This window comes from Cryptotermes secundus, unplaced genomic scaffold (assembly GCF_002891405.2).
Source record: "Cryptotermes secundus unplaced genomic scaffold, Csec_1.0 scaffold724, whole genome shotgun sequence".
NCBI lineage: Eukaryota > Metazoa > Arthropoda > Insecta > Blattodea > Kalotermitidae > Cryptotermes > Cryptotermes secundus.
Genome location: NW_019727403.1, coordinates 253,849 through 268,257, shown reverse-complemented (window position 1 = coordinate 268,257; position 14,409 = coordinate 253,849). Strand labels below are relative to the sequence as shown.

Here is a 14,409-nt window from a genome sequence, read left to right as displayed (position 1 = left end):
GCGCAGATAAAGTCGTGTCTTATTTATACTCTGTTCTACTGACAACAGGCCAGCGAAAAATCTAACAATCTACAGCAAAACCATCAATTATTATGGGCGTTATAACATAGGTGTGCAGCTGGACGAAACATACACGTCGAACCCCCCCAGACGATTTAAATACCTGACGAAACATACACGTCAAACCACGGCAACGGGTTAATAGTTGTGTCTCACATAAGATATAAAGCATACAAGAATATACCGTCTACACAACAACACTCTGTATTTTAAAACAAAAAAAAACTACTGCGTCAACATTTGTTTTATTAAAGCTTCTATGGATGCGACATGTTTTGACCCCTATATCAGAACATCATCAGGCATACACTGTTTGGCTTTAGGCTGCTGAACTGCATCCAATTATCATTCAGTTCACTAAATGAGGATCCTTATTGTAATTTTGGACTTAATTCAAATACATAAATACGTATAAAATAAGTCTTGGTAGACAGTATATTCTTGTATGCTTTATATCTTGTATCTTGCTTTAGTTATTTCGAACATACCATGACATAAAAAACTAATTACTCACCATTTTTCCATGGCTCTTGTTCTGTAAGTAATGCACCTCCTCTTGAGACATGCAGCAACTTACTGAGCTCATCTGGGCCAACAGTGACAGATATATCATGTATATTATGGAGGAACTTACTGGGGGTACCTCCAGTACCATAGCGATCTGAACCATAGCCATCACCTGCAATAAGAAAATGAAATGCAGCCATAATCTTAATGTTGAAAAGCAAATCATTTATCTCCTTTTAGTGGGTCACTTTATATCTGATCAAAAAGAGGTTCAAGCAACATTATCTCATCACTTGCCACTGGATCCTGTTCGAATCCACTAAAACCTCTCCACACCAAAGAACCCATTTCTAGGTTGAAGTAGTATCATAAGAAAATATTCACCTGCATGTAAATAGGAATCTCATTTCTCTGTCATATTTGTTATTATAGCTCTACCCAATAAAATTAAATATTTATTTCATGACACATTTCTGAGAAAATACATATAAAATTATTCCAGTCCAAATACAGCAAAATCCTGTTAACCCTTTAAAGCAAAAATTGCATTCAAACAATATTTAAAAATGTAGTTCCCACCTCAAAGAAAGCACACTACATCTCCATTACAAAGATCTATTTAGGGAAATATTGCCATCCGTTTCAGAGAATCATAAGAAACTTATACACATATTCTATGGGAAAAATGCACTTTCAGTGTCCTTAATGACTAAAATCTGCAATGGCAACAGCTTTGTGCATCCACAGTCTATGATAACTTTCAATGCCAGCATTGCTAAGAGAAAGAAATGCACAAGATATTTTACAAATCCCTAAAGCAAAAGTATCATGTTAAAAGTTCAATAATGCTAATATGTGAAAGAATATAAGATTTGATGCTCTTATAGCAGTGGTTATTTAGGGTTCTATTTTGTGGAATGTAACACAGTGTAGTCCACTGAAAGTCAACCAAGGTTTTGGAGGAACATGTCCCCATTTTCATGGTCAAAGTGTAATCCAAGCAAGAAACCGGCATGACGCAGGTACAAGCAAAGGATTACACAGCTGTTTTGGAGGAACATGTCCCCATCTTCATGGTCAAAGGGTAAGCCAAGCAAGAAACCAGCATGAAGCAGGTACAAGCAAAAGAGTACACAGCTCTATATCCCAGAAGAGAGAACTCTTCATGTGAAAGAATGTTTCATCAAAATAAAGCTGTACTGTAGGCCTGGGTTGACCTTTATACATCATACCTGTCTTTGAGGCTGGCACGCTACAGTAAGTAGTCTGTGACTGCAAGACTCTTCAGTACACTAATGTATGACAATATTATTGTACAGCAGCAATTTGACTGGTCCACCATTACCATACACCCATATTTCTCTAGCAAGAAATATAAAAGTTGCGACTATAGTGTAGTTCCACCCAAACTCAGGGCATGAGTTTATGTTTGTTAGCTCAGTCCGTGAAGTGACTAGGCTATGGGTTGGATTATCAAGGAGTCAGTATTCGAATCCTCGTACAGGCAAGAGAGTTTGCTCTTCTTCATTATGTCCAGACCGGCTCTGGGGCACTGCCATCCTTCTATATAATAAGTACGGGAGTTGTTTCCCTCGGGGTAAAGTGACTGGGTCGTGAAGTTGACCAATAACAATCTAGTGCAAGTTTATGAATGGAAGAGCTCTCGCTAGGAGACTTTATGGTGCGGTCATTAATCAATCATGGCCAGGGATAAGTTTACCTTTACCTTTACAAATATACCAACCTCTTCGCAGGCTGCCTAGAACTCTTCTCTGAGGAATGTTCCTCGATACACGAAGCAAACTTTTACCTGTAGAACTCAAAGCATCATCCAAAAGTCTTGCAGACTTTTCAAGGTCTGCATTTGTTTTCTTTACTGTACTTGAAATACGTGGTGAAAATTCCATTTTCAGTTGTAGAGCTATGCCATTCGACGATAGTAATGTTAGACGACTATAAATGTGCTATCTTCGATAACATACTTAATAACAAAATTGATACAAAACTTCCACACGCGTACCGTTTGTACTCATACACCGACAAGGACGACAGGGCCGACAAGCACAAATAACTACGGATAACAAGTTTCAACAGCTAACTTACACATCTGTGATACTTGATTCGATAGCTGAATGAACAAATACTCATGCACCTCGACCACGGATCTCTCTCACAATGCTGATTCCATGCAATGACCAATGGCCGACATCAATGCACAGAGATACTCAGAGTACAAAAGTTACTTGAACCAGGTACGGGCAAGTAATTCCAATTATTTACACGGATGTCGCATAGTAGCATATCTGAACGAGAATCAAAGTTTCACATTCATACAGAACCACATGCAGAATTATGGTTCTGTATATTCCAAATTTACATTCTTATACAGTAGACGTGAAGACAAAAGGTTCTGAACTGAGTTGTATCAATTCATCACGAATCAAATTTTGATTTCTTACTGCCGCCCAAGTATATGAACTTCGCCACATTTTCGAAGGATTTATTAACCATCTTTATGTTATGATCTTTCCCTGTATTCTGCAGATGAAACATCAATATGTACGTTTTTTCTCTTTTTTACTTCTCGACTAACCTCATTACTAACGTCAATTAGAGTTTCTACGTGTTCCAGTACAAGGAACACAAAGCAACACTAGGTACACACAACTAAGAGAGCGGCACACCCAATGGGACACGAAAATAGCCGCAATATTTAAGATAGAAAGAAAATCAGCCTATAAAAACATCCTAAAATATCAGAATTGAAAATGAAGTGCCTTAATGAATACTATTTGACCAAGTGCACAAGGCAATAGACTCCTTTAAAAAGTGTTTTGTCTGAACTCGGCCTATGTGGCTGAAACATTTAGCATAAACTCCGAATGTATATACATTTTAGTGATTTTTATGACACTTTAAACATTCAACGAACAGTATTTAGTGAATTAAGTGTCAATTAATGTTGTTAAATTAACATTAATGCTTTATGGACGGAAAACAAGACTGCAAGACTCACTGTGCTCGCATTGTTCCTCAGTATTTCAAGAGTTCAAATTACTTGATAGATAGTTGACCCGTTACATCAAAACCCCCACTATCAATCCACAATAATTTCACCTACTTGAGTGTTTAACCTTTAGAAAATAATATTGGATACAATTTTGTAAGAAGTTGATAACAGTGATGCGAATATGCCTCGATAATTACTGCACTCGGTTTTATCGCCCTTGTAAATTCGCACAATAACAGGCTACTTGAAAAACTCAGTCAATTGTCCCTTATTCTGAATGGAATTCAGTCCATGATGTTACACCTCATGTTTTAATCAGTTCCTCCAGAATTTCGTCAATATCTAGCGATTTATAATCTTGAACATTGCAGTAACAATTTCAACCTCAAAATGACTAGGCTCAGATATTAATGGTTCAGCTGTTTGTATTTCTGTCTGCTGAACACCAATAGCTTTATGTACATTCAATTGCCGAGAGAAATAATTCTTCCACTTATTCAAAATGCCATGGGAATCTGATAGATCATCAGCCTCATCTTTTACAGAGTTAGTTCTACGTTGGTAAACCTTCCTAAATTCATTTACTCCTCTATACCAGTCTCCGGCGTTCTTGTTGTTACTCTTTAAGTTGCTAGTTCATTAATTTTGTTTTTCAGATATTTCCTGTTATTCTTCCTGAAATATCTGCTATCCTCATGTCACTCAGCATTTATTTGTTCCAGATCCCGTAATATTTAAAATTCGGCTTGTTTCCTTCGATATAATAATTCTGACTTTTCTTCATCGAACTTTGGCTTATGCTGCTTCTATTCGTAATAACTCTAGACCCTCTTTGGATGAAATTTATCTGTTCTCTCCAGTCGTTTTCCAAGCTCTGTTAATATCCACACACTGTTCTACATTTTAAGAAGCTGTGAAACTTCTTGAAATTTAACCTGATACTCTTACTTACCCTCGACCTCATTCAGTTTCTCGAAACTGAATCTCTCCATTAACATTTTTTGCAACTTCAGTAATTCCCTTTCCTCTCTTCCTTCTTTCCTTCTTCTTCTCTTCCTCAATTCATCTGCTTCTTATTCGACTCTTATTTATTATCCTCCACTTACTTTTATTTTCTTTTTCTGACCCTCTTTCTGTTCCTTAGTCATTTTTCTTACAACCATTTTCCTCTTTCAGTGTTGCCACTCAACATCAGGAAGTGAAAGTTCTGTAGGAAACACGATACAGAGTGCCCATAATGGCACTGGTTTTTATAACAGTATATCTGATGCGATTTGCTAAACCAAATAGCGAAGAAATTACACGAACATGCATAAACTAACGGATTTTATGTAACCATATTTTGACAATTCTCATTGTAATAATTCCGATAAGAACCAAGGGCAAATTGACTTAATTTTCTGACAGAAATGTGCTGATCACTGAAGCGAAACTAGTTCCTTAGGTTCCTCTGTCCTGCTGCAGAAGACTGTATAAGCAGGAAGTGCATTCTCCCTGCCGAATACTCGACATTGCCTAGCTTATTTAAGTCTATAACAGTTACATTGGTTTAGTTTCTTAGGGTGGGGTGAGAATGAATCCACTTGGTACGTTGGCCACTATTTGGTCAATTGTACCAGCCCTGGATGACAGATGACGATGAGTGTGGAGAATTAGCAAGGGAAACCGAAGTACTCGGAGAAAACCTGCCCCAGCGCAACTTTGTCCATTATAAATCCCGCATGACCTAGAATGGAACCCAGGCCGACTCGGTGCGAAACCGGCGACTAACCGCCTGAGCTACGGAACGACCGTATACCAGCTATATTCTGTATGTGTTGACGAATTGTCCTTATTGAGTATATTCACTGAAATACTGCGTAACGTGCCTGCTGACTGAACACTGGGCTTGCACAGTTCACATAGCGATTACTCCGATCTAACCGAGCAGGTTGTCCGTAAGGAAAGAGGAAGGATTTTGAGACGTTTGACTACCAAACTAAATAATCAATTGGCTGTGTATGTGACTAGTCAACTAACAACTAACTGACTGCCTAACTAAATAACCAGCTACCTGACTCTTTGGAAGCAGAATCTGAAGGTTTAACACGGCTAATAAAATAGCCCAACTTCCCCCACGGAATTAAATCCGGTTCATGTCTAATGTGCCGTAAAGTAGTCCCTATGCTTAATTAATTAAGCACCACACCATGAAGACATATGAGGGAGTGGAGGTATAACTCTACACCATTCTTGATCTCGGCACGAGGCGCTGGACGCTTTACCCCCGATGAAAGTGCCAACGGTACCCATTTGATGGGAGGCTGGGTGAGTCCTACAAACTGTTTGACGCTGCGGACTGCCGGCAATGAACCTCGGCCTTCCAGCCCGTAGTCCGTCGGTAATATATTGTGGTTCTTAGCATCTGTTCACCTTCTCCTTTTCGGTCTTCAAACTGATTTATTTCAAATCTGTTCCCATACCAGAATTCTGTACGCTTCTTAATTTCTCTCATCCAAGCTACGTACATGATACATGCAGCACAGGCAGCCTTTGAAGTTATCTGCTGATGCTGATAGCAGCACGCGGTCATTCCGACGTTTGTCCAAATACCAGTGAACACGAGTTGTCTGGTCTGGAATGATCTGGTTAAGGATTTAACCTTTCAACCTCTGAGTTACAGTTCACATCCAGACTATAATAATTACGTATATTTATATTTAGAGCGCACAATTTTTGTGGATTACAGGAAATACCGTGCATGATTTTCCAGGAATATCATGCCTGTACCTTTTGTTTTAACCTATAGAAACAGTTTTATTGGACCATATTTCTCACTATAAAGTTCTCAGAATTTAGTTAAACATGACAGATATGCTTTTGAAGGGAGTTTGAAACATGACGTATATAGGCTGTATCTGCTACAAACTCAGGCACACACACAAATTCAGGCAAAGAAATAAAATATCCGTTATTTCGGTATACAATGACGACAAAAGCAATTCCACGGCGTTTACTAGAAAATTTCTGCCCATTTGCCTCCAATGAAGACCACCTACCTTCCAGCTGCACAAGCAGGTTTCACCCAGTGTAAGCTATTATTACTCGTAAGTTACCCGGACGGTTGAAAATTATAAGCGGTTTAGAACGTTTAGAAGTCTCATGCATGAACCTCATGGGTGAAGCACAAAGGCTCATATAGGCTCCTATAACTTATATAATAGCAGAAGTACCCGTTCTCTGTTTGAGACATGACTGCTTCCCTCGTCAGTATTATATTACTGTCGCTGAAATTTTAAAGAAGGAATTACACACAAATATTGTATTGCTTTTAATTAAGGTGGTTTATATGTGGTCAGATTATAATCATTAGGAGCAGGATTGGCAAAAGAGCCCTTTTTGAGCCATAGTCTACGTTAGAAGATTCTGGTAGGCTTATGGCTACGTGTCGTGAATTCGACCATCCAGTTTTTGGATTTCGCAATAATAACTTTCTTGCAGAGCAACGTTTCGAGCCTCGCGTCCAACCCGCAACCTGGAGAACCAGGTCCCTGGATTTGTGTCCCCCGCAATGAGAAAGTGGTCCAGTTATATTCCAATGCTTCGGGTCCCATTTTCGCCGCCTTCTACGACTCGCAGGGGTAACTGGCCGCCACGTGGGGATGTATGGTTTTAAACTGATATTTTACTTCTTAGTAAAAATGCGAAGCAAGTCAACAGTTGCATATATTTCACATTGGCACTACCCTGAACAACTGATATCATGTATTTTTGTGAAATATTCTAATCCTCAGAATAAGCACGCAGCCTTTTAGCCGGCAACACGTGGCATGCCCACGAAAGCGTCCTTGTCAATGGCAGAATGGCGATATATAATGAAGGAAACTGAAAAAATATATATATACTTTTATAAAGCGTAAATATGCCACACTAACAGTTTTAAAATGAAATTAAAATTCATGCACAGGAAAAGGAATAAATTATGCAGCAAACTCCTTGCAAGCATATGGCATATTCGAACTGTTTTCTGTACTGCAGAATATAATGGTTACGGAATCACATCTGCAGGAATATGTTTCTCACTGAAATATTTATGGATAAAGGTCAGATGAAATTAAATTTTAAATGATGAAACCATAATTACAGTTGCGATTATGAGCCGTCGAGAAGCCCACGCGATATCGTATGAGAACTGGAACTGTCCCAGCTGAGGATCATCTAAATACTTCAAGACGGTCGGCTGCATTCATACCACTAGTCGTGGAGAGCACGTGTCAGGGCGATCGTCCTCTACGAATGCAATTTTGGGAACAGTCATGAATCGACACACTATGGATGAGCTATTTTGCCTCATATTCCGTGGACAGAAGAGGCGTGTTTCACGGGTGACGGTGTGTTAAACGTCCACAACAGTCGCCTCTTCCACAACAGTCGCCTCTGTGCACGGGATAATCCTCATCATATCCGTGAACCTGGATATCAGATCCGCTTCAGCGTCAGCGTTTGTGCTACAATCGCCGGGGACATTGTCGTGGGCCCCTGTTCACTGCCTGACAGGTTGACTGCTCAACAATATCGCGATATTCTGGAAAGTATTCTATAGGGGCTGCCAGAAGTTTTGCCCCTAGGTGTGAGGCAGGATTTGTGGTTTCACTGCAACAGAGCTCCTGCCCTCTGAGGGGAAGTGTCAGGCAGAGGTTGACTGCGATATATCCAGGACGGTGAACTCACCGTCGAGGCACATTGCATGACTTCCTAGGTCGCCCTCTGTATCTCTGATTAATTTCTATTTCTTGTGGGGCTATCGTGTGGAGCACATTTATGCAGTCCCTCCCACGAGCAGCGAAGATCTCACGGCAAGATTTTAAGCAACTGAGACAATGTTCGATGCCAAAATGTTAAGGCTTGTTAGTGAGAATGTCGAGAAAGTCACTGCTATTTACCTTGAAAAGAAGAAAATCGGCTCTAGCCTCTAAACCGGAGCAGGCATCGAAGTTTGCTCCGATGTAATATGTTGCGTAGTAAATTATTAAAATTGCTGGAAAGAGCACGTGCATCTACAAGCGGAAGTCAAAATGATACAATCCAATTTGAAGGCATATAAATATAAACTGAAATAATTCATAAACCAGCAAGCCAATCTAACATGAATTAACCTATAAATTCACACCCTAACCTAACCTAATCATATCTAAGTAAGTAAGTAAAGTAAAGTAATCCCTGTAACAGGCCATGAAGGCTCATAGGGTTGTGAGACGTTGAGGGTTCCACATTATAGGCTCAAAGATGGCTGTAAGGTTGTCAGCCTTACGCGCCGGCCGCGCTTTACTCCCCAGGAAAATTATTTATTTAATTCCTGGTACTCATTTCTGTTAGAGGCTGAGTGAACTCCAGGGCCATAGTGCGGCCGGAAGGATCTGTATTTGAACCCGCGACCTTCCGACTTGTAGCATAGTGCCTTAACCACTACGCTACCGCGTTCCCCCAACCTAATCAAATCTAACATAACCTAATCTAATTTTACCTAAACTAATCTAACATAACCTAACCTAACATAATCTAGTCTATCTGGCCTATCTTATCCTAATAAATTTAATGCTGCATCCGATTACGCTTAAAATGACTGATAGTCAGGGCAGCTAATCAATAGTACATTTACTTGGAAAGTAACTGTAGATATGTGCCACCATGCGGTACCAACCGAAAAATTTGGAAGGGGTTCGACTCTGCTCATCTCGTTTCCTTCGATGTAGTGTGCACCAGAATTTATACATTTTTTACTATTATTTGAGGCTAACGAACTGGATTAATCTGGCTCAGGATTTGAACCAGTGGCTGGGACTCTTGAACACGGTAATGAATATTCTTGTTCCGCAAAATTCTGAGAATTTCTTGATTGGCTGAGCAACTATTAGCTTCTCAGCAAAGAAGGACTCTGTTTCGTTTATTTAGACAGTAGTTAGCTAAATAACAGGCCGCGCCATAGCTCTAGCGGTTAGTCGTTGGCTTCCCACCGCGGCGGCCCGGGTTCGATCCCGGATCTGGTCAAGTGGGATTTGTGATGGACAAAGTGGCGCTGGGGCAGGTTTTCTCCGAGTACTCCGGTTTCCCCTGCCAATCTTCATTCCACCAATTGCTCCAAAATCACCCTCACCTATCATCAGGTGCTGGTACAATAGTCCATAAGTGGCGGCAGTACAAGGGACTTAGTCCCTCCTCAGTACCAATAAAAAATAGCTAAATAATTAAGTGCCTCAGATAGCAAACCGAATGTTTGATATCGCTGTTTCTAAAGACCTTCGATGACACAATTGGAAAAATAAGACCATACTTTAAAATACTTAAAAATTAGGTTTCTGCATTACTTGAAAACTGTTACAATTCTCTCAAATGTTTCTACTATAAGGAGCAGGATCTATTGCAGTATTTACTTCGGCTGAGAAATTCATGATGTTCATATGAAAAGTAGGAAAACAGTTGCAGTATCCTGCATGGGTCATATGACATGTCAAAGGCTGCAATATGGCCTTATTTTGTAATTACTGTGACCTTAGGTACTGCGCTATCATAGTCGACGTCAGAATTCCGCACTACACACGTCACAGTAAACAAAATTTCAGTAATGAATTGTCGAGGAATATGTTGCATCATCCCCACGTGATCTGCCAAAATTTAAAAGCATGGAAATCCAGTCAACCGCTTTGCCTTGAGAGAATTTTTTCAACAAGTACTGCCACTGCCGACAGCAACTTTGGTGGGTACATCCATCGCGCAACATGTAAATTACTGCATTGATTTCTTCTTTCTTGGGGCACCTGAAAATATTCAATATTTCAGTCGGTAAACCTGAAAGAAATACAAAGACTGAGAGATCTAGAAGTAGATAGAACAATGTTAACAATATTGCATAAGACATGAAGGTGTGGATTGGACTCAAATTCTTTCCAGCTCATTAATCACAACGATTCTACTATTCGACCTTACTTACTTGCTGAGGGCCGCGCCATGGCTCAAGCGGTTAGTTGCTGGCTTCCCACTGCGGCAGCCCGGGTTCGATCCCGGGTCTGGTCAAGTGGAATTTGTGGTGGACAAAGTGGCGCTGGCGTAGGTTTTCTCCGAGTACTTCAGTTTCCCCTGTTAATCTTCTTTCCACCAACTGCTCCACAATCACCCTCACCTGCCATCTGGGGCTGGTACAATAGGCCAGAAGTGGCCGCAGTACAAGGGACTTAGTCCCACCCAACTAGCAATAAAAGAAATACTTACTTACCTGTGGAGCTGAGCCCTTCTGGAGGAGCCGCTAATTCTGCAGCTACTCAAGAATTTCCCAGCATTTTATGGAATCCGAAGGTTCATTACCGTGTTCACAAGAGCCCTCCACTGGTTCCTATCCTGAGCCAGATCAGTCCAATCAATCCATCTCATCCTATCTCTCTAAAATCCATTTTAATATTGTTCAACCACCTACGCCTTGGTCTTCCCAGTGGTCTCTTTCCTTCTGGCTTTCCCACCAATAGACGAATATAAGGGTCTGACTGATAATTAACCTATTACAATGAAATCGCGCTGATGATCTAAAATAATTCCTAACGCATCGGTAGAATAATATTAAATTGAATTCTCAAAGTTCGTATTCAGTTTAATTTCCAAACACTAAAATTTAAGTTAAAATATTACCAAAATTTTGTATGGTTGTGAAAAATTACATCTTATCTCAAGGTAAAAAGTAAATTATGGGATCTAATTCTATAAAAGCAAAATACGTGGGAAAAATATTTGGACGTAAGTTGGATAACGTACGTGGAAAGTTTAGGACGTTACATAACGACAACCTTCGTAATTCATGAACGTCATATAGTAGAGCCTACTAAGTAGACTGCCGTTACGACAGTGAAATGAAGGTGGTTACGAGGGACTAGACATGAAACTCTCACGAGGAAGGCAAGAAGTACAAGAATTTTGGTGTGGGTGCGTTTATAAAGCAGATAATGAAGAAACTATGGAGATGTGGTGCAACAGACCCTACTAAAATCAATATTCGAAAAGCTGTTGTTGAGATGTTAGTTGGATAAAGTCAGCTCAGGATCTATCCAAAAGCGAGTTTTATAGAGTTAGTTACATATTATTTCGGTCTTCATAAGATCCTCGCCGGAATTCGAACCATGCACCTCTCGAATGCAAGTCAGACTTATTATAAAATGTCGCCATTTTATCGAAAATGATTAATAAATTATTAATTAGGGTCATCGTATTAGCTATTTTGATGCAAATGTGTGGAGAGAACAATGCGTTGCCATAGGACGCAAAGGAAAGAGGAAAACATGCTGATGTGTCCACTTTAAAGAAACAATATAAACTGACCGAATTTCCACTTCGAAAGAGGCAGTCTCAGCACTAGGAAGACAACAAAACCCGTGCCACGGTCCTGACGAAGTTGTTGTACTCTGTGGTGGATGATACAGCTATGATGAAGTAAAGTGTCGGTTTCAAGGATCCGAAGCCATCACTCCGATATACGGTAGTCGCTTTCTGTTGGACTTGTTTTGCCACCACTGCAGGCCGTAGACGTTAAATGCAACTACGGCCTTCCTTGGAAGATTCCTCTGCCTGGGGCGATGTCCTAACCTCTTCTCGCCGTTGCAGGAACAGGCTAAGAAGGTAGAGGAATGGACGGGCGCCAGTAGACACCTGTCTGGTAGTTATGAATTTGTATGTGCAGTTCTTCGTGTAAGGCGAGACAGGATGGTGAGCAGCTTTGGCTGAGATCGGTAGAGCTGGAGATCTGGTCTCTAGGTCTTAATGAGCTTGGCTTGAACCTGGTTGCATCCTCACACGCCATGATCACGCAGACGTACCTCAGAGAACGACTTTAATAAGTAACACATGTGTACCGGCTCTGGTAATTACACTTGTGTTTATAGAAATCCACTCGAATAATGTAATGTACGAGTACTTCCAACAAGCAACTATAGCTAAATAAATTGTCGTGTTTCATACTGATCACTAGTAAGTAATATATACCAGTTGACCAAATAGTTAAGTGGTTGTTAACTTGGAAATTACGAAGAGTGCAGATTCTGCGACCTACCACTTGAAGAGACTGAGAGCGGATTCCGTGTAGAAGTGGCTCATTCTGTGACGATAGCTTTCTCAGGGCCTTCAGCTTCGGTCCCAAGTTGGCCCATTTCGGAGAGAGGAAGTCTCAACATTTTTGCATTTCCCAATCGGCTACTTTCTCAGGGAAATCTCGACTTTAAGCCTTCAACGGCACGACAGACAGGCCCGTTGGGACTAAGCAACTTCTGCTCCAGAATTAATGACTGCAAGAATCTGTCAAATCTCAGGTGCCCAAAACGACCAACGTTTCCGCCCTTCTCCGCAAAGAATTGGCCTAAGTCACCCAGATGGGTGCAAGATGCTATCCTCTTTTTTCTGGAGTCCCAACAAATGCAAACACATATTAATCAATCTAATTAATATTACTAATAATAACAGCCGGTCATACTGAGCTGTTGCAATACCGGTATTCTCATATGTGGCATTAAGTGAAGGTCAGCAATTTCAAACTGAATCAATAACCAATGGCTGGCTAATGTTTATTTCACTGCATTTTCTCGATTTAATGATATTCTTGAGTGGGATAAGAACAACAAATATGTTTACGATCCATCACAATTAATTTTTCTCAACAAACTTAATCACTTGTTACGTCAGGTTAATCTCTCAGAGAAGCTAAACAAGATCCAACGTCAAACGACTGGAACATTTCATCATTCTATCATTTCGTAATGCATGGAACATCTTTCGTTAGTATCTGTCTACTTCACGTGTTGCCATGGGAACTCAGTTTAATGACTTAACATCTGTGTTCGGTTCATGGGAGGTCTCTATCTGCAGTTACTTCTGACGTCATATCTTATCCGATTATTGTTATGAATAGCTTCAGTCAGCTGAGCGAACAGTTGCTACAAATGTGAGGCAAGAGGTCAAACGATTCGTAAATGTGCACTGAGGGGATGTATAAACTGTGGTTCGCGGTACTTCATAATGAACTGGAAATATCTTGGTTTTAAGCTTCCAAAAAAATACGGAAATCACTGACATGGAGATAGAATGAGTGGTAACATGCACATATGTACAAGAGACCACGACTTTCCACAATCGATGTGTGAGGATGAATTTGGCCCAACCTACCGTGATTTTGTTATCATGATTTCTTTCATTGTTGCACTCACAGCGGTTAGTAATTTTGCTTACAACATTCTTTCATTTTCATAAATTACATGAAAGGAAAGACAGTACAATTATCGATACCACCGCTATTATCTGACAATAACAACATAATCCGGCCACTGAAAAAATTAAGTACGCTGATGTACATGTTGGGAAAATAACGAAGGGATTTTCCGTCACTGAATACTTAACAAGTCAACAGGAATGTTTCCAGAAGCAACTGCAATTTCAACGGTATCTGAATGAAGGAGAAGTCAATTCTAACCCATGAACTGCAATAAATATGTATATCAAGGCCAATGAATGGCCGCGCCATAGCTCAAGAAGTTAGTCGCTGGCTTCCCACAGCGGCCGCCCGGGTTCGATCCCGGGGCTGGTCAAGTGGGATTTGTGGTGGACAAAGTGGCGCTGAGGCAGGTTTTCTCCGAGTACTACGGTTTCCCCTGCCAATCTTCATTCCACCAATTGCTCCACAATCACCCTCACCTATCATCTGGGGCTGGTACAATAGGCCAGAAGTGGCCACAGTACAAGGGACTTAGTCCCACCCCACTAGCAATAAAAAAAAGGCCAATGAAGCTTTAAAATCCCAAACACATTTGAAAAACAAGTGCATTGCA

The 14,409-nt window shown here is 40.5% G+C and overlaps 1 protein-coding gene across 2 annotated transcripts in view; it reads right to left on the bottom strand.

The window, feature by feature from the left end:
* Positions 1-2,638, bottom strand: part of LOC111864733 (nuclear pore complex protein Nup107) — a 68,060-nt gene extending 65,422 nt beyond the window's left edge. For both annotated transcript variants that reach the window (XM_023852218.2, XM_023852220.2), the window contains exons 1-2: positions 2,312-2,638; positions 575-739 (exon numbers count right to left, since the gene is read on the bottom strand). In XM_023852218.2, coding sequence (XP_023707986.1) covers positions 575-739; positions 2,312-2,474 — 328 coding nt within the window. In that variant the 5' untranslated portion in view covers positions 2,475-2,638. The remainder of the gene's footprint in view (positions 1-574; positions 740-2,311) is intronic.
* Between the last annotated feature and the right edge of the window lie 11,771 nt (positions 2,639-14,409).